Source organism: Haliaeetus leucocephalus, unplaced genomic scaffold (genome assembly GCF_000737465.1).
Source record: "Haliaeetus leucocephalus isolate CR32 unplaced genomic scaffold, Haliaeetus_leucocephalus-4.0 Scaffold151, whole genome shotgun sequence".
Lineage (NCBI taxonomy): Eukaryota > Metazoa > Chordata > Aves > Accipitriformes > Accipitridae > Haliaeetus > Haliaeetus leucocephalus.
In genome coordinates, this window is record NW_010972587.1 from 14914746 (window position 1) to 14935047 (window position 20302).

At 35.4% G+C, this 20302-nt stretch overlaps 1 protein-coding gene across 1 annotated transcript in view; it reads right to left on the reverse strand.

Annotated features, from left to right (window-relative positions):
- The window catches only part of ANKS1B (ankyrin repeat and sterile alpha motif domain containing 1B), a 425224-nt gene that overhangs the window by 301514 nt on the left and 103408 nt on the right, over positions 1 to 20302 (reverse strand). Inside the window, 1 exon segment of the mRNA XM_010561984.1 lies at positions 17713 to 17853. Coding sequence (XP_010560286.1) covers positions 17713 to 17853 — 141 coding nt within the window.

Sequence of the window (20302 nt, forward strand, 5' to 3'; positions counted from 1 at the left end):
GTCTTCTGGTTGCTGCAATGTGTTCTCTATTTTGCAGGTACTGAGCATATTCTAGAAATTTTTAAGCTCTAAACTAATTTAAGTTAGATGTTCACAGATGACAAAATTATGTTAATAGCAGGCATCAAGCAATGCAATTTGTTTTTTTTCTTAAGATTAAAAGCTCTTCAGGATTCTTCTCAATAATATCAGTTCTGTTGTCTCACCTCACCCACTGCAAAGAGCAGTAACTCTACAGTAATCCTACATGTCCTAGATATTTTCATCTGCATAATAAAACCTTCTAGAAATACTCTTCTACTATAGCTGAATAATCTTTAGTCCCAAAATCAAAATAATCCAAGTTTAATTTTTTTTTTAAATTAGAGATGATTCAATCTTGAATTTCTGTAAACTATTCCAAAAAGTTGAAGATGACACACATAACTGGCCACCACTATTAAGTCAGAATTAGTTCTTATTTGAAATTACAACTTCATAAAAGTAATGTGCTGGGCTGTCGGTACATTAAAATAAGTATGTTTGTGGAAAAGATAAAAATACATACACAATAGAAGTGACAGAAAAAGAGAAGACCGAGAGCAGGTGAGTCACTGGGAAAGCATTAAAGAACAGTTGCCTGTACCAATAAAATACAAATTAGATTTTTGCCTTGTAGAAAGAAGGACCTTAACTCAGAGGCCTCCAGCCAGCTGGGTCTCTTCTGAGCATATGCTCGGTGGTATAATACCTATCGTATATAATCCGAAACCTAAACAGGGCTAGAAAATATAAAGGGGGGCGGGGAGGATGTGATTGTTGATCAGTGGGAATGAATTTGCTTCTACAAGTATCTATATGGTAATTGCAAATGGTTATATACAAGCGTGAAACAATATTCCATAATGTGAGTAAATTTTCAAAAACTGCATGATGTTGAGTTAGGCCTCTTCTTCTACGTTTCTGCCAAGCTTCTCACTACTCTTGCTTCTGCCTTCTAGATACTCTTGCATTCCTTTTAAGAATCAATCTGAATGATGTATGCTCAAGGACTGAGACATAAGCAGTATATACAAATTTGTGTTTGTATGACCTAAGAATAAAATTATAGAGGCTCAGTAGGCATCTAATCTGAACTGACATTCTGACAAGAGAGAATCTGTATTTAACTGAAAGTTTTTCCTATCATCCATCTCCTTTCCTACAGAAATCAGGTCAGTTGAAGTTTTATTACTTCCCTGGAACATGGGACAACACATCGGAGTCAGACATAACTGCCAGAGGAGCAACAGCAGAAAAACTGTTCTTTAAAGATGTACTGTTACATTTCATTCATCACCGTGATAATTCAGGTAGGTATGTTGTGTCTCACCAGGCAATTACTAACTTATCTATAACTTATAAATTCTAAATTTATGAACCTCCTGGAGTCTAGGCTACTCACAGTTGAAGGCCACACTGTATCCTGTTATTTGAAAACTTACTAGGTCTGGATTTGCTTAAGTCTCTCTTTTGATATATTACTTCCTTGTCATTAAACACTGTCCTCACAATTTATGTAAGACACCTAATAAGAATCACAAAGATTAGAAGAGATAGCTATTTTAGCCCTAAGGCACTTTTTTAGAAAGTATGGTGAGCAAGAATGCCCCTATGCATATTTATACTTGAAAACATAAATTAAGGACACTGGTTTAGGAAGAGAATGATTAGGGGGCAGTTTCAATGGTCTTAAATTATATTTTCAGATAATTCAGACTTCAAAGAAAAATTTATGGCTATAATTATTGATTATCTGCAAACATATAAGAACAAGAAGTGAAAGATATCCAGGGTTTCCTTTCTTCTGAATAATAAACTTTAAAGGAGAAATATTCTCATAAATGTAGAAAGGAAGAATGCAATTTATCTGCCTTCTTCAGAAAATTTCTTTTTCATTTATATAGACAATGAATGATTACTATTAAATTCTGACATAGCCTTTGAGGCCCACCAGAGTATTGTATCTTTTCCCCTGACTTGCTGCATTCCAGAAGGCCAGCATGAAGAATCCAAGTGGCTCTTCTTTCATCACAGTGGGATAAATTCTGCCTAGTTGTTCTTCAGGAGACTACTATGATACTTCTATCGATAAAACTTTGGAGAGTTATTGATCCTAAATGCTCTGTCAACCCAAAGCTAATGGTTACCATGAGAGTGAGCAATGACTATTGCATTTATGCCATTTATGTCATAGAATTCTAGAGTAGTTTGGGTTGGAAGGGAGATTTAAAGGTTACCTAGTTCCAACCCCCCTGCAACGAGCAGGGACACCTTCCACTAGACCAGGTTGCTCAGAGCCCCGTCCAACCCGATCTTGAATGTTTCCCGGGATGGGGCATCGACCACCTCTCGGCAACCTGTGCCAGTGTTTCACCACTCTCATCATAAAAAAATTTTCTTCCTTCTATCTAGTCTCAATGTGTTTGCATCAAACATACTTCCTGATGTTTGTAAACAGACTGATATATAACATCGTTGGATTGGGACACTTCACACTGAAATATTCATGATAAGTAACCAAAGGCTGCTGAGAGGAATCAAGAATTCAAGCAAGAAAGAAGTCCTGACCAGTCACTGAAGGGAATTAAGACAGTTTTTTTGACATGCAGCAAAGTGGTGGGGAGAATGCCCAAACCTGAAGGGTGTTGTGTGACTTTGTCACAATAATGTACTGAGCAAAAACAATTGAAAGTATTTCCTATGTCATCATAACCCCAAAAAACAATTAGGTGGTGAAATATTTATTTTGACCGCCTCTCATTGAAAGAAATCAGGAATATTACTATAATTTTATGGCTAGTAAAAACACTTTTATCTATTACTAATAATTTAACCAAAGTAATTTTTATAGTATTGTGTAATTAGAATAATTTTTCATGAGTCAAACTATGATAAATGTTCACTGTTATGACAGCTAGAAACACTTGAATATGTAATTTGTCATAGAACAGATAATAAGGTTCACTTCATGATATATTACAGAATCTGGAAAATCCCCAATAATCTCATTCAAGGGTAATGACACTGGAGGATCTACTCTGGTCTGCACAAAATATTTATAATATAGATTTTAAAAGGGTACTTTCTTTTACTTTCTCACCAAGCACCTGAAACAGTGAGTTTGCTGTTGCAGGAAAAATACATGTCCAGAGTTATCTGAAATAATTCTTTCCCTCCAGCACCTGAAACAGCCTTTGTGAATAAGTTTCAGTAAGCCTTCCACAGAGGTGAGAAAAATTTTCATTTTAAAAAACATGCTAATTTGTTGTCCTGTATCTTTATATTGTTAGAAATGTAAAGATTATGCGTAATTTTTCAGAAACCCTTCCAAAAATTTAGATCTGCTTTTTCAAACTTTGTGTTTGAGGAAAAGTGATCATTACTTACATAGCACAAATACATAGCATATCTTACATAGCATAAGTCTACAAATGTAGATTTATCCTCTCCTTTTCAAATGCATATTTTCACATATCTTGTTTAGAATCTAAAATTTCATATGAAAACTCTACAGATGTCAGTCCCCGAAAGCCGAAGGTTCCTACAAAGCTTTACAATACAAAACTCATTAACGTAGCCTAAACTATAAATGTCTGAAAATATGGGTAAATTGTGGGCATAATGAATGCAGTGTAAACCTCAGCAGCAGAACAATATCACTATATTTTATGCAGAGTTTTCATAATTCTATCTGGCTGATATTCAGAATTTCAAATGAAGTTAGATTGTTGTAGTCATGTTACATACTTTCCCATGCATACAGCACTCAGGCCATGAAAAAGAGCAGATGCTTCCTCTAATAAATAACGCACTGTGACAAAGAATATACTGCAAGTCTACATAATCTGTTTTATGCAAATGCTAACGGTTGTGTGTGACAACATAGCATAATACAACAACTGGTTTAATAAATGATTCTTAGTTTAGATGAACAAAATGCAATTACAAACTAGAAAGTAATTTCCAGGTTAAATATCGTCCCATTATTTCACTGTTTTCATCCACAACATTAAACAAAAAAACCCATGTCTTGTTTGCATATCAAGCTATAGGAAAATACCTATTTAAAATAAAGGCTATTATATTAAAAAGATAAAATGAGCCGAAATCTCAGCTCCATGGAAACAATACTTCTATGCAAGTTGCTTATGTTCTAATGCCTAGGTTTTAAACACACACAAGCAGTTAGCTGAATAGATGGCGCGAATTTTGGTAAATTAAATAAATCGGGATGAAAAAATTAAGAATAGAATGTTATGCATTACTAAGTATGATATTAAAACCACTAATTAATCTTTGTCAAAGTATTCAGATGATATTTCATAGCCAGAACTTCATATATGAAGGAGGGCCCATAAAAACATTTATTTTCATACAACACTTTCTCTAGTAAGAGATAAAATAATTCATTGGAAAATGAGAAGTTTGGGCCAGAAGGTGTCTCGGAGAGTGAATGAATAGGCTCAGAAGAGTGTCACAGTTCCAAGGGCATCAGCTTCAAAGTTCAAAACACACAGAACAACATGAGGAAGGCTCTCCTAGTACCTACTGTGGTCAGAAGAAAGAAACTGCTTTCTACTTTCCCAGAGACTGATAAACCCGTCTACTTTGTCAGGTTCTGGACTTCATTTGGTAACAGCCCAAAGGTTTGAAGGTGGTTCTGAAGGGACATTTCACACAATATCAGTTTGTTACATAATCAGACCTCTTCATTAAAAAAAAAAAAAAAAAAAAAAAGAGGGTTTTCTTATTTGTAAGAAAAGGATCACAACAGTTTTGTAGGAGTGGTAGATCTCTTGACTTACAGTGATCCCAACAGTATGTGACTAACAGCTGACTTTAAAAAAAGTCACCATTAAATCACTTTCCCCTAAGCCAATAAAGAAATATTTTCCACTTTGGGTTAACATTTTCGAATGTGCATGAGAGTAGGTGTGAAATATGCACAGAAAGAGTGAATGAGAATTTCTAGTTCTGCCTTTGGATCACAAGGCAGTGAACCATTCATGCTGCTTCTCCCAGGCGAAAGACCCATAGGCTTGGTCCGGCTCTTAAGTTTTGTCTCCTACTCTGGTAGAACCTACCAGACTTAGGTTTCCAATAGAAGCAGTGAACATGAAGTAAAAACAATCCCTCATATTATAAGGATCAAAACCATAGAAAATGTTAGATACTGAAAAACCCTAAAGTGGAGTCAGTATTTACTAGACAGCAAATGCAGAAAAAAAGTTATCACACTATGTTAAGCAGACAGGCTGACATTTTCTCCCATTTTATAGCTTCATTCCTATCAATTACTGTGCCAGTAAATGAAAAATATATAGGTTGCTATGGAGGCGAGAGAGGAATTGAACACACCTAAGTAGGTCTGGAAGCAAAACACATCATCTGTGTGAATAGCAATTTTCACTATTAACGAAAAACAGAAAAGATCCCTAGAACTGTAAACTGACTTGATTGGAGGGCAGATAACATCACTAAAACGAGACATTACAGAGGACATTTTCTTTGAAAAGAAAGCTTTACCAACAAAGTGTGTTAATCCATTATCTGTTACAAATAATCTGCGCATTTTTAGAAAATATTCTGTATCTGCCCATGCATCTTGTTCTGAAGTAATGTAAATACTTTCACGAATTTGCACAATAGAAACCAATTACTTGATGCCACACCCAATGGATTTAATAGAAACTACAAATAAACGTTTGCTATTTCAGGAAAGGGAATCTCCCATGTTTAAAAATTTTCCAGTTTGACACTGAAGAAATAAAAATTTAGTTGTTTGGTATAAAAGTTATTATTGCAATAGTGTAAGCCACAACTCTCTTAAAAGAAACCCCTCCTACACACACTCCCACAGTAAAACAGAAAGAACAACAAAATGTTTTTTCCAAATATTAAAGTTACTGAAAGTCACATTATCAAAAATGAACAACGTTGTTGTGAATCATACCTTCATCTGGTACACAACTGAAGAGAAAATGAGATACAAAATCAACAGAATAACAACATCTTGAAATTGTTCTTTAAAGGTCCCAGGATACAAGCAAAGTTTGTAAAAGTTAGTACTTTCTGATTAAATAGGACCAAATAACCTTTGTCTACAGTAAGCATGGTATTTCAGCAGTATGAAAACTGAACGTAACAGTAAGAGGCAATCAGAGGGAAAGTAAATTCATACTGTAAGTTAGAATCAGTATTTAAAAACTATAAAATAAATTATTCCATTACAACAGGAGAAATATGCACAGTAGTAGTAGACAAATGTTAATACAACATTATCCGTATCTCCCATGTTCTTAAAGAACCCGGTAATTTTCTATTTCAAACCACAGTTCAGAACCATAGTTCTGAACGGGACCCTATGAACTCTGCTGTTTCCTGGCCCAAAATGTGCCAAACCCCACTAACATTCAGAACATGGATATTTAGCTTTATGGATACAAAAAGTTCCATCATCCAGTGCTATCTTATCATGCTACCTACATACTTGGCAATTTTATGAGGACTGACTTGGCCATGTTGAACTCAATTAGCTAAGACTGAAAAATAAGGACAATACATGAATATAGTTACCTAATTCACTACTCATGACTGAAGCAGAAACATTCAGCTAATAAACATGTTACTTCCTTATGGCTCTTTAAATAAGGAATCCCACTGTTTTATGTCAAAGCTCTACTGCTTTAATTGTTACTATAATGATTTCCATGGTATGATAAATTACTTATTTATTGCAAATACTCAGCCTTACTTATTGCATAATGGAAGCTGAGAACGTGGAGATTATATCAAATGAACTGGATAAGGATTATAAGGTAACCAATGTCACATTGTCAATGAAATTTGAACTTAGAAAACTTTCTATAGGTTCATTGCAAGATTCCAGTTTCAGAACAGCTACCACAAAATCATATACCTATTTGGCCAGAATTAAGGAATCTTGCCCCAGATTTGCACTCACACGAGCTGTAATACTTTCACTACAGGTATTCTCTACTAATGCTGCATGACCTTCCTTCATATGCAAACTACTATGTCAGTGTTTCACACAAACAAGGTCAAAATTACACAAAACTCTTTGCCTACTAATGCTGTTGCTCTAGGTTCTGATTCAAGTCATTTCTTATATTTCAACAAATGAGTAACTCAACTTCAAAATAGCCATGTAAATGCTTAAAGTTAACATACACTTAAGTAACCTGCAAACTCAAGATCTGTTCATAATTTTGCAATGAGGAAACAGTTGGTCAGGAAAAGCGATCTGCTACTCAGAGCCTGCATGTCATGTGGAACCACCTAAAGCCAGACAACAGGGAACACTCGCCAGTGGATCTTTCATTCTGGGACAAAAATGAGATTCTAGCCACTTACAGTCCAAACTGTGGAGTGCCTGCAGTTCTTCTTTGGTCATACAGTCCCGATGAGAAATAATTGCCCTTAGGAGAAAGATATTAAGATAGCTATCCTTAAGAAGCAACGCAAACATTGTTTGTGCACTTTACAACAGAACATTATTGCATTCAAAAGAAAAAAAAAAGATGCACTCAGTCTGTCCACTTTGGAAGTGGACAGAAAGGAGTGAAGGAAGGCTGCCTGCTTTGTCAGCTGTGTACCCTCTGTAAGTGCCCTGGTGTTCAATTTGTGCACAAATTTGACTCAAAAGCTAGGCATGTAGTCAAACACATCCCTCTACTTTGTATCTCACGCTGGCTGGCTTCCAGTGGCTTCTTGTTCAACATAAAAGAGCAATCAATTGAACATCTTCAGAGATGTCCATGCTTTCCCATTGATGCAGGGAGCACAAGCACCCAGGTGGGTTTCTGAATGAACTTTTCTGCTGTCACTATTTATTCATCACAGTGCAAAACCAGTAACTCTACAAAACCAATCTGAATAAGGCAGAATTTAGGCACCTATCCACATACAAACAGATTACAACAGTTTACTCAGCTTTACGTGTATATAGAACTTAAGTATCTGCTAAACATAAAGGCTGATCAGGGACGAAGCTAGTGGGTTGTAAGTACTTAGACAACTAGGTAGGCTAAAACACTGCCTGAGAGTTATGGACTCAATTTTGCTAAATTAAAAATTAGGTAGAATTAAACATGACTTAACTTTGCCTACAGATTTTATTTCCTCTCCTTTTTCACAGTACAGAATGTTGTAAATCAAAAATTAGGATGCTATAGAAGTATAACACCTCCAAAAATAATTCAGTCAATTTGATACTGTCAATTTATTAATTTACCTCAATTTCTTCACACTTATATCCTTTATGTTGAAAAATGCTGCAAAATGCAATATGTTATGGTTACACAGAGAGACATTTATAATATGTTTTTTTAAAATGCTATCTCCCTCTTTTTCCAAAGTAACACAACTATTCCCTATATTATTAGTAGTATCACTGTTATTTCTATGTATTATAGTGAGATTTTATGGATCAAGGCTGCTTATTGCGTCTGGAAAGTGAATAGAGTGTTTGCAATCTACAGCAATACAAATGATTAATACCATTCTAGGTAGAATAACATAAAACACAATGTTCCTCGTTTCCTAGCTGAATTGCCTGAGACACCTTAAAGTGGAAAGACTTATTTGACTAGAATTGGCAGACCACATTTTCTATCAATAAACAAATCCAAAATACCTTATCATGAACACAAGCAACAATGTAGTCTTAGATATTTCCCTTTGATATCTCAAATAGGGACTCTCCTTAAATTCAGTTTCATTTTATTTGACTTCCAATTCATGAGTTGATCTTAATTATGAATTATTAATAGTGGAAAAATCATAACAATCAGGTTTGGATTTTAAAAAACTCTTAGCCTTAGACTGGGTTTGGATTTTTGTGAACACGTGTCTCCCGATAAAGTTCTGTATGTATGGAAGCCCAAACGGGATTAACCACATTAATGATTATGCTTAAGTAGGCTTAAGTAATTTTTTGAAGGAGGGTTTATCTCATTTTCAGACTCAGTATAATGGATACTGGTAATAAAAGTTTTCAGTGAAATACAACAGCCAGACGTGACATTAAACTCAAGGCAGGCAATTTCTTTTGTACAGCAAGAGCGAATTCACAGTTACAGACTACAAAGTTGTTCTTTTTTAAATGCCCAGTTGTCAGTGGGGTGTTTACTTCAGAAGGAAATCAGGTTCTATCAATTTTACAGACTTCTCCAGGGACTTATTCAATAAAGCCATGAATTTCCCTACTACTAAACCAAAGTAAAAATAAATAAATGAATCCCTCACAGCTTCCAGTATTAGCTTGTCGCTTATTCTCAAATATATTTGTACCACCATCAAAAAAACAAACCAAAACAAAAACCCCAAAACCAAAACAGAAAAAAAAGTTGCTAGGCTCAAAAAAAGTTCCAAAATGTCAAGTGCCTTCAAACAGCCCTTCATAGAACTGTAACCTTACCACAGCATGACTCAATAGCTAATCCATGTAGTAATCCCAGTGCCTAGATATCACCACCCAACTGATCTCTTAACTCCAGATACCTCAAATACTAGCCTTTTGTCTATGAACTCTTTTCCTCCTGTTACTATCATAGAAACAACAAATCCAAAGTATTCATGATGGCTTTTTTCTCCCCAAAACGTAATACTAACAGTAAACCCAATTTGGTCAGAATAACCAGGAACTTCTACATAAATTTTCAGGTTTTAACACACTGTTTTAATACTTCTGATATGAAGCAGCTGAAGTTCAAACATGAAGTTTTTAATACAAAGTTGAACTTCTTTCATGTATAAAACTATTTGCTATGCATTATTGCTAGTCATTTGCTGTGCAATTCAAATTGATATTTTTTTTTTTTTCCATTTTCCCATAATTTGTCAGGCACTACTGGAAGCAAAAACATTCCCTGAAAGTGTGTCTTCTGGTTGCCACTAAATTGCAAACCAGAAAATAACAAAATGTAACACATTTATACTATTTAAGATCTCCCCAGTTGATCACTGTGCCATATTTCAGTTAGGAATGTGACAGTGTTCAATTCAACATTAATTTCTACATGAATTTGAATATCTTAAATAGTAATTAAAGTCCCTCTTGAAAACCAGCATGGTCTTCGATACTTCATCTGATTTCTGACATGTATCAACAATTCCATTATTAACACCTCTCTTCTTTCTCTATCTCATCCCACTTAGTTTCGGCGTTTCACGATCACACCAAGAGACAACACAGACCAGCAGTGCCCAGATTTACACAGGGCAGGACAGGGACAGCCATGCTTTCACAAACAGCAAGTTACAAACTGAAGAAAATGGAGTCAGTCCTAAAATTTTAAAGAAATCAGCTCATCTGAGGTCACGTATCTAGAATTTTACAGAGAATTATAGAATGTAGGTGTTTATGATTATACAAAAGAGATCTCTGGAAGTCATCTCATCCAAACTTTCAGTCAAAGCAGAGCTATCTTAACCATTAGGTTGCTCTGGCCCTCGTCCAGTCAATTCTGAAAATACCCAAAGATAAATAGATTACAACATCTCTGGTTATATTACATACCTGTGTAGTGATGTACAACTAGTATAGTATGCATTTGCCACATGACATCTGAAGTCATGGGCAACTGGAAATTTACATTGGAAATTAAGAAGCCACATACTATATGCAAGAACAAAACACAGCTTCATTCCTTAAAACACAATCAGAAAATGTAGCCTAGCACTAAAATAAGCCACAATTTTTTTCAATATACTTATTTCCCATCACTGTTCAGCAGGGTATAATCATCACCTGCTGATTCTTTCTAGGCAGAATACATATGGCACTTTTCAGTAGCTGCTTCTGTGTGGGGGTGGTGTGCTCCTGAAATTACCAATAAAACTTCAGCTTACTGCAGAAAAGACAACAATGCAAATCCAGAGCTTAACAGAAATATTTTTTTAATGGGTAATATATCTCTCCATGTCAACCCCATTTAAGTAAACTCATCCTTTAATCCACTAAATTAAGAAGAGAAAAAAACTAATCAAATTTTTACTGAAGGTTAGAAACCATAGGAAAATATCACAGATACTATAACAATTTTACTCTGGGTATTCGTGTTCCAGGTATACTGCATGCCAAAGTGTTCCTGGCCAATGGTGGTCCTTCCTGGAAAAGAATTCTGTCTCTACCATGTCTGTATCATCACCTATCAAATTAGCACATCACCAAACAAGATAACAGGTCTCCTCCCCTGTAACATATACATTAGATAATGCCACAAGTCTTTCTATTTCTAATTTTGGTGAACATCAGCACCAAGTAATATTAGCCAAATCTGTTTCTTTCCCAGTCTAATTTGAAATTACCTTTCAGTGCATTCAGTGGAAGTAAAAGTTGTTAGTGAAGGATGATACCATTTCTTGTGTCCAAATTGTTAAAACACTTTAGCCAGTAGTGTTTAGTTAAAAATATGCTCTTTGTTTTTCTCTGTTTTTATTAAAAAGCAAAGAAGAAATACTCCCTCTTTTATACTCCCTCCTCAGCACCTCAAAAGTTCAAAAAATTCCTATAACACTTGCACTGAGCTTAAAATCTAAGAAAATTTTTAGAGGCAACTGAAAATAGGAGTTCAAACTGGAATATGTTAAAACGAAAATAAACAATGTCTAATAAATTTCCTAATATTAAAAATCTCCAGAAGGAGACAACATAGAGTCATGCTGTCTCTCTCCAGAGAGTACCAGTACAGAGATTTTTTAGGAATAGACTTGATCTCTATGTGAAACCTGAGTTAGCTCCTTACTTAATTTCCTCATTCATCTCTCAGGTATCCAGAACCATCTTTGCAATTTTAAACATAATTGCAACACAATAATTTTCAGTGTCAGGTTTTCTATAGAATAACCTTAACCCACTTCTACTATACAAATAAAACACAAAACAAAATTATTCCCCATTAAAAATTACTTTTTAAAATTACATAAAAAGAGGTACAGACAGACATGATGAACTTAAGGAAAAGCTGGATATGAAATACATAACCCTATTAACTGACGCATCAAACTCCAAACTAAATATTCCTATCACAGCCTATACTGATAAAGAAACAGTATTGTATACAGTTTATCTCCTAAAAATGTAGTCAGGAGTCTACTTTCTCTTCCCTCCCTCTAATAACAGACATTTTTGGGGGAAAATTTCTCTTCCATAGGAGAACCTGTGACAAAGCTGCTAGACTTCCTACCTCTAGGAATCCTGGAATTGTATAAGCAGAACATAAATCAGCCTTACAAGTAAACACAAAGGTCTCCCAGCAGTTCATTGCTTCTAAAAAGATGAAAATCTGACATTAAGCTAGAAACGTAGTGCTTCTTTAAATATTTAAGTAAACTTTCTATATCTGTCTGTATTTTTGTAAATAGCCATGCTTCCTGGCAACTGGCAACATGATTTATACTTATGGCTTTTAAATTGAAGTTCCATTTTTCCATAGCAACTGCACTGTTCTCTTTACAGATATTACTTTCATTTTGTAATAGTTAGACAAATGTGGTGTTCCTGGCTGGCCATCATGTCAAACATAGGAAATAACTGTCAGGATTTTTAAGTTATACATACAACACTTACTTTAAGAGACGGTGCAGTCAAGCTGATCCAGCAACTTCCTAAATGGGACATACCTAAACCTACCTTATCTCACAATTACCTTATATCACAATTAGGAAAATATGCTGGCATGGCTGTCAAGATTAAGGTGTGCAGAATGCTTGCTTTAAACTGATAATATTGCTATGATCACACAGGACTCTGCACCACCCATCTCTGACATAGCAGACAGCCCTGTATTTATCCCGTACATCAGGCCCTGTTTGCCCCTTAGCAGAGAAATATTTAAAGCACACTATCCATGAAAAAGAAAATGGAATGAAAACTACAAAGTTTCATACATTTGGAGTATGCTGCTTCATTGCAAAGAAAGTGTGAGTATGTATGTGTGTGGGTACTGATAAACTTTGTAAAATAAATATATTAGGAGCTGAATAGTAAATTCGCCTACACTGCAGAATAGAAGATTAAGACCCAAGAAACAATTCTATTACTGGCACACAAGAGTGCTCTACACTTACTTACCATATTCCTTACCCCTTCCTTACCTTGTAGCCCTTAACCAATTGATAAAGCAAACAAATGCCCTCCCCAAACTGGTCTTTGTTCAAATTGCTTCCTACTACTTTACCAAAATGTGTGTTTAGGAGAGAGAGAGGAGCTATCCCTTGTTCAATCTTCTAAGTTTCTGCCACAAGGAGACTTTATGGGACAAATGGCTGAAGTATTCCAGTACCTTCACCTCCAGACCTGAGCTGCTTAATGCCCATTTCACATTTAAATAGAATGAGATTGCCGGAGTTAAGGTTCTGTCTTCTCCATAAGGCAGGAGTGAGAGCCAGGAGCAGACCAACACGCACAGCACTCTTCATAGCTCAGCCCCTCCCGTGACCAGTATCGTTCCTGTACTTTGTTGAAACTCAGACTGGGAAGAAAACTCAGTTGAAGGCTGGGTTTCAGAGGTGTCAGTCTCCCACTACAACCACAGGAGTGATACGGGTTGAAAAATAGGACCTGTGGCACACGTATTCAATAACTGAAGGTCTGCCTGCTAGCGAGGCTGTGGCTGTCTCTCTACAGTTACACGGCAGCTGTCACTGCAGTCTACGAACTGCAGACAAGGTGGTGGTACAGCCTTACAGCCCGACTCCACGGCTAGCAGCCTCAGCAGGTATGTCATCGAGGTCAGGCGCTGTGCTGAAGCCTCTGTTCTTACATCTTCACTGCTCTCATTATCTGTGCCGTGATCATTCCTCAAGAAGAGCACAAACAAAGCCGTAGTGTCAGCCCAATTATCCGCAGAACACTGTCCTGGCAGCCTGTGTTTCTTTGGACATCCTAATAACTATGACTAACCATGTTCATATTAAGCTGATTATGCTATTTCTACCACTAAACTTTCCGACTCTGTATTTAGCTGAATTATGAGTCTCTTGACTAACGCTTCCTCATTTAAGATGGTCAATAATAATGACACTACAATGCTTCCAGCTTTTTCTATCGCTAGCTGGCATTGCTCACAAATATTGTTTAAGGATCATATCTCAGTTTTCTTTCCAGTACTTACCTACAGCATAGTGAGATCTCTCCAGCTAAATATTATACTTTGTCACATAACTCCTATTTTTGTGGCTACTCTGAGAGAACGCTATATAAGAAATATCATATTGTTTTATTCCAGTTCTTGGACAGGGAGACTGTCCATTAGTATCATATTTTTATGACGGCCAGAAATGCAACCATTAAAGCATTAAAAATCTTGGTAGTTACTGTAGGAAGATTTTACAAGAACTGGAGATCCATGAAAGAGGGTCTAGTACTATCACACCATTTATAAAAGCGTTCTCTCAGTTTAATAGACATGTCATCGGAGAGTAAACTGTTTCCAGTGAAGCCTGCAATGCTAGAATTTGAGAGTGCTGTAGAAGCACTTTTGGGGTTTTACATCTTTGGGAGTTTTCAAAACTGTTTTTATCTTGCTGGTATTTAAGATTATTAGGAATTCTGGAATCTGTAGAAGATAGTTATTCAGTTATACAGGTGGAAAAAAGGTTTTTCTATTGTACTGACTGACAGCCAGAAAATACAGAACCTGGAATTTCCTAAGAAAGTTTTCTTCAGATATAAATAACTCATGTGTGGAAGTCAACATTTTTTACAAAAATGTGCATCAGTTTTACCAGGGATGGAGTTTCTAGTTTCTGTCCCTAAAAAAGACTAATTTCAGAAAAAAAGGAATAACCCCACATTAATCATAAATCATAACCTAATGTGAAATGGAATTCACTCTCTGCTAAAATAAGAAACAGCATTTAAAATTTCAGTCTCCCAAAATCCAGCTGGGCATCCTTGCTCTCTGGCTCTTTTTTTTTTAGGAGTGGATGAAGCTGGTTAGTAGCTCCATTCTGATGTAGAATTGGGCACTTTCTAAAAACCCTGAAGTTTTTACAAGACACAAAGATTTTCCATCAAGCTCTTCCAGGACTTTACCAATTGTGAGACTGTAAAAGAGAGCTGTTTATTCTGAGAATACAGGTATTACTGCTATGTGAGGTTTTAAAAGATATCTGCAGAACAATTTACACAGAACTTTCTATAACAACCCTTTCTAAAATGACACGTCCCAGCACAGTACAGACAGAAATGACATACTGCATGTCAGAAGTACCTCCAGCCAAGACTTTTTCCATAACTGCAATAAAGAAATCAAGTTTGTCAAGGAGATAACTGCCCTTTTCTTTGGCATATTGGAAACCGTTAGCTCATTAGGTCACAGATGGACACTGTTGTAATTTCACCTAAAATTCACTTGCATTTTACCATTGTACCTCTGACTGTGTATATAAACCAAGAATCAATCTTTATGTTTGTTCTCCTTTGATGTGTAAACACAGTATATTTATATTACTGTAAAATCTATTTTTAGCTACAAAAGAACAGGAAAAATGAACTTGTCATTTGTGTTCAAGAGTAATCGATAGACCCTTTTCCCTATTTTGGTATCTTTAGTAGCACGTGGATTTTAAGACATGGTGTCAAGTACCCTTATCTCACTGTTTCTTCATGATGAAGTCTGCATTTTCTGATATGTTAGTGGACTGACACGAGTATCAGAAACACATTTTTGTACTTTTACCTAAAACATGCTGTTGCAGATTATATCTATCATGATTTGTTAGACCAATTCAAGATATTGGACTTAATCTAAAAATTGAAATAAATACTTTGTGTTCTCAATCCCTTAGAACAAGATGTTCTCTGCTGCATTCTGAAGTAAATGTGAAAGATCCAACAGATTAGCTAACAGCTTGAAAGATTGCATACAGTGATGGCAACACTTTATAAACTGAATTCACTGGTTTGTAATTCTGAGATTTGTCACTACTTAGTTTCTTTCCTTTCTTCCATAAACAGAAAATCAAGAAAAACCCAAAACTGTCTTCAATTTTTATGGAGAGAAACAATCTTGAAAAGTGATCTGTCATTTCATGAATGAACATAGAATGACTATACTCTTTTTTGTACCCATAACTAAAAATCTTATTAGTTCTCAGAGCAATAAAGATGAGATTTGTAAGGTTGAGTTTAAAATTTAAGTACAATGAATAAAACTGAGGAGTCACTGCCTTGAAACTTACATTATTCCTCTCTTTATAAAAAGGAAAGAGAGACCAACCAACAAAGCTAACTTTATTCTATTTTTCAAATGCATTCCTCAGTTTTATAACACACTTTACATATATCTTACATTAAAAAGAAACAAGGAAAACAAAAATGTTTTTTAAAATTAGGAAATCACTCCAAAATGGCATATATGTTCATCATAGGAAAGTTTAACAATAATTAAACCATAGGTGATACATATTTAAATAAGAAAAGTTCCATTTAAGAAATATTTTTTGAAACAAATTCTTAGAAATGAGGAATTAGTAACTATGGCACTCCTATTGTAAAGCAGGATAATTCCAACAGCTCTGCACCTTGCCAAATGTCTAAAATGATAGATAGTATGAAGTAGAAAACAGCTACTGAAAGGGGAAAGGAATATAAAAGCTCCTTATAAAAAGACAGGACAGTGCTCATTGTTATTCAAGCACATGAGTTGCCATATCCTGTTTCCATTGACTGCAGTGGAAGCTTTAGCATTGACTTCAAACAGGTGCAAGTCCCGCGGGACTAAAGGGAATAAAACCTACAGTCACGGTATGAAAGCAACAGTGTATAAAGTGTGGTAAGACAGGATATGTAATTCCAATCTGGTACACAAGAATCTGACAAAGCTATTTAAATGCAGTGCCAAGTAAGGATGCAACTGAAAAAAACAGACTTTTCTAAATAGAAATTCAGCAGGCCTCCATTCAATGCTACAAGAAAAGCGCAGGAAAAATGTTACAGAAATTAGAGTGCTAAACCATGGCGGGGGGGGGGTTGGGAGGAGAACAAGGGAGACCCAGAAGTAGCAATAAACATCATCCTGTTCTGTAGCAATACAATATCACTTGTTCGGGACACAGCTGTTGGCATGCCTTGGTGGATACTGCAGACTGGCCTGCTCTGAGAATTGTTGGGACTTAGGCCCAGGTGTATTACCCATTTTTATTTATTCTCCTCTGTATTATCATGAGCATTAGAAAACGTTTGGGGACTTGTCTTTTAACTTACATAATCTTCAAAGAGAAGTCTCAGGCTACATTCTTACATCAGTTGAGTTATGCATGATGTCCTCAATTAATTTTATAAAGACAGCAGCTGAGATGTCATTATATTAATTAGAAGCTGGTCAAAAATAGAGTACTTATCCCAAAGGAAACTATGTGACTTCAAAATTTCTTTCCAGATGGAATCAGAAGAGAAAGCTATGCAACACAAAATCTAAAATGGGGGTAATAAATACTAAACAATCTCAACATTAAACTTATCTGGAAGAGTATTACAGCAGGATGACCAAACCTCAACGTTTGATTCTAAAACCTGATTTTGACATTAAAATGAAGACAGAAGGTAACAATTTTGAAGGGAATAAGGCAAGACTAAAAATGACTGTAATAGGTAAGGCAGAGAAGAGATTAAGCAGCTCTTCTATAGTTAATAAGTGTTATGATGAAAAGGTAAATATATACCTGTGCAAGCATGGGAAATCCAAGGTTCCTGCATCCATTACAAGGTGTCAATGCCTCCCATAAACCTGAAGGACCACAAGTATTTTCACCTGCATCATCATCTCCTTCCTCTCTTGGTGATAAACATGTTGAAGAAGGCCTCTGTACATAAAGAAATAGTACTTTCAAATTAAACACAGTGATACGTTGAAAGAAACATTTTACTTAATGAAAAGAACTTAAGACTCCCATTTATAAATTCCAAAAGATAAACTGCTATTTTAATACAAAGTAACTAACTCAACTGTCATTCTGCTCTACGAAAATCACACTTTCTAAGGAAGGTGCATATTAACCTATCTGCAATCATACTTTAAATATGCATGAACATAATAATACACATTAAAAATATGCATTTATTTTCTCTATTATCAAGTAATCAGCAATTTCTACTTTATTTTACTTTAAAATTTGCTTTAACATCATTAAGCTTAGGATATCCCACAGTTAATAAAAACTAACATTAAAAAAAAATACTAACCCCAAGAAGGAAATAATATAAGCTAAGGGGATCTTGCTTCAATAGTTATCTGTTGTGTTCAGAAAAGTACAGCTGTATTACATTTGCCTGGGTCAGTCCAAGGTTTTGCAGAAAAAAAAGATCAATTCAATCAAAATATGATGTTTCAATTTTTATTTTATATCTACCAATAATAAATGTGTTAGCTTATTTTGTAGGCAAAAATTTTATTTAAAAATGACCTGTCTTATTTTGTTTCATTGGCTAGAAGGGATGAAAAGTAGTGGGAAAAGTCACTCAGTCATGAGCATTAAGGCTTCCATATTGGTCTCAGTGATAAGGGAATAATGCTGATTTTCACTTAAACCAGTATCCTAATTTTCTATGACAGCCAGAAACAGGAAAAGCGGACAGTTCTCATTTATGTTATTTTGCTACATAGGATAGGCCACTGCAACTGAATGAATTGCAGTGGCAACTTTTATTGATTTCAGGAGAAGGAGGAGGAAAGTTAAGTCAGTAATGAATGATTTTTAAAATATCATTATGTTAAAAAAAAAATTGACAACAACAACAACAAAATGTAAATTTTACCCACATCTTCTTTGCCCATATTTAAATTGGAATACACAATAGCTGTTCTAGCCTGCTTGGCATTTGTTTGTGCAGCCTACCTGATATTCAGATACTAAATGCTGTCTGTAGGAATGCTTGTTTGTCTTAATCTTTCAGTAGTGGCTGGATTTTTGCTTGATCAACATAATGCTGTTTAAGACAATAGCTGACCACATCTGTTAATCTGGTGGTAACATTAGCTCTAAAGCACTGCTATGAGGCCCATATGGAAAAAAAAGATCAAAACCAAAAAACCACTTAACTGCAGATTATTTTAGCCAATAGAATAAAGAAATGCGTGGAGTCTGCTGCAAGAAGGGGAATGCAGAGGTGAAGGAAAAGTAGGGGGGAAGAAGCAGAGAAACAGCAGCAGTTCTGAAGATGAACACAAGCTGATGGAAACTGTAAGAGAAGCAAAGGCACTGCACAGACAGGCACTAAGTCAAATTGTGTAATGTCTGAGGATCATTTAATCTTTGACTTTTGTGCTAACTTCTTATGCACAGATGTGGTTGGTATAGCATTAATTTCAGCAGAAAAAAAATTTCTAAATTCTATTTCAGCTCACTCACCAAAGATGAGATAAACAGTATATCCATCGCCACTAGTCTGATTCCCCTCAGTTAGAAAATGGTTGTTCCCTTGTTGCAGTTTTCCTGAATCTAGCCATATCTTATAAAGTTAGGTGGATTTATTTACTTTTTATTTTAAAATCAAATCCTAAAACATTCTTAGCATGGTATTTCATGAGGTTATTTTGACAGTCAAGTGGTACCACAGAATGTGTTGCTATAGCGACCAATATTCTTACACAGATTATTAAAAGGATTGGGTTAACTCTGCAGAGTGTGGGTCGTGAAAGACTATTATTGCTATGCATTTGCATAGACAAACGAAACAGACTACAGGTCTTTCCCTTCTATTTATGACACCATCTTCCATGGTGGTTGCCCTGCGTTTGTATTTTATATCTCTGAATTGTTGTACCAGAGAATAAAGTGCTTCTTGCCCCCTGGAGCAAAAAGCAAAGAACTGCAGCAGTGCTGGGTACAGGAAAGCAGGTGACACACATTAGCTGCGACCTTACAAGCCAATGTAAGTGAACAAAGACAAGAGTCACAGAAAAATGTCAATGTACCTTCTAAAGGTAAAAAATACACACACATAATATTGAAGAGAATTTTTCAACACAACTAAAGATGAATAATGAAATTCAATACATTTCAATGATTCAAAGAAGAACATATGAGTATTTAGCCATTATAGGAACAGAGTAGAAAAAAATCATACCAAAAGAAAAAATACACAAGCAGAATGAGAGTTGTATTATTTCCATTATGTTTTTTTTTTAATAAAAATAGCCTAAGATAGAGTGGGGATCACAGGAATTTAAATTAATGTCAATATGAATTAAAAGAAACAGGAAATACTATATAGTCAGATCTCCCAATCATTCAAAGAAGGACCAACGTCAGA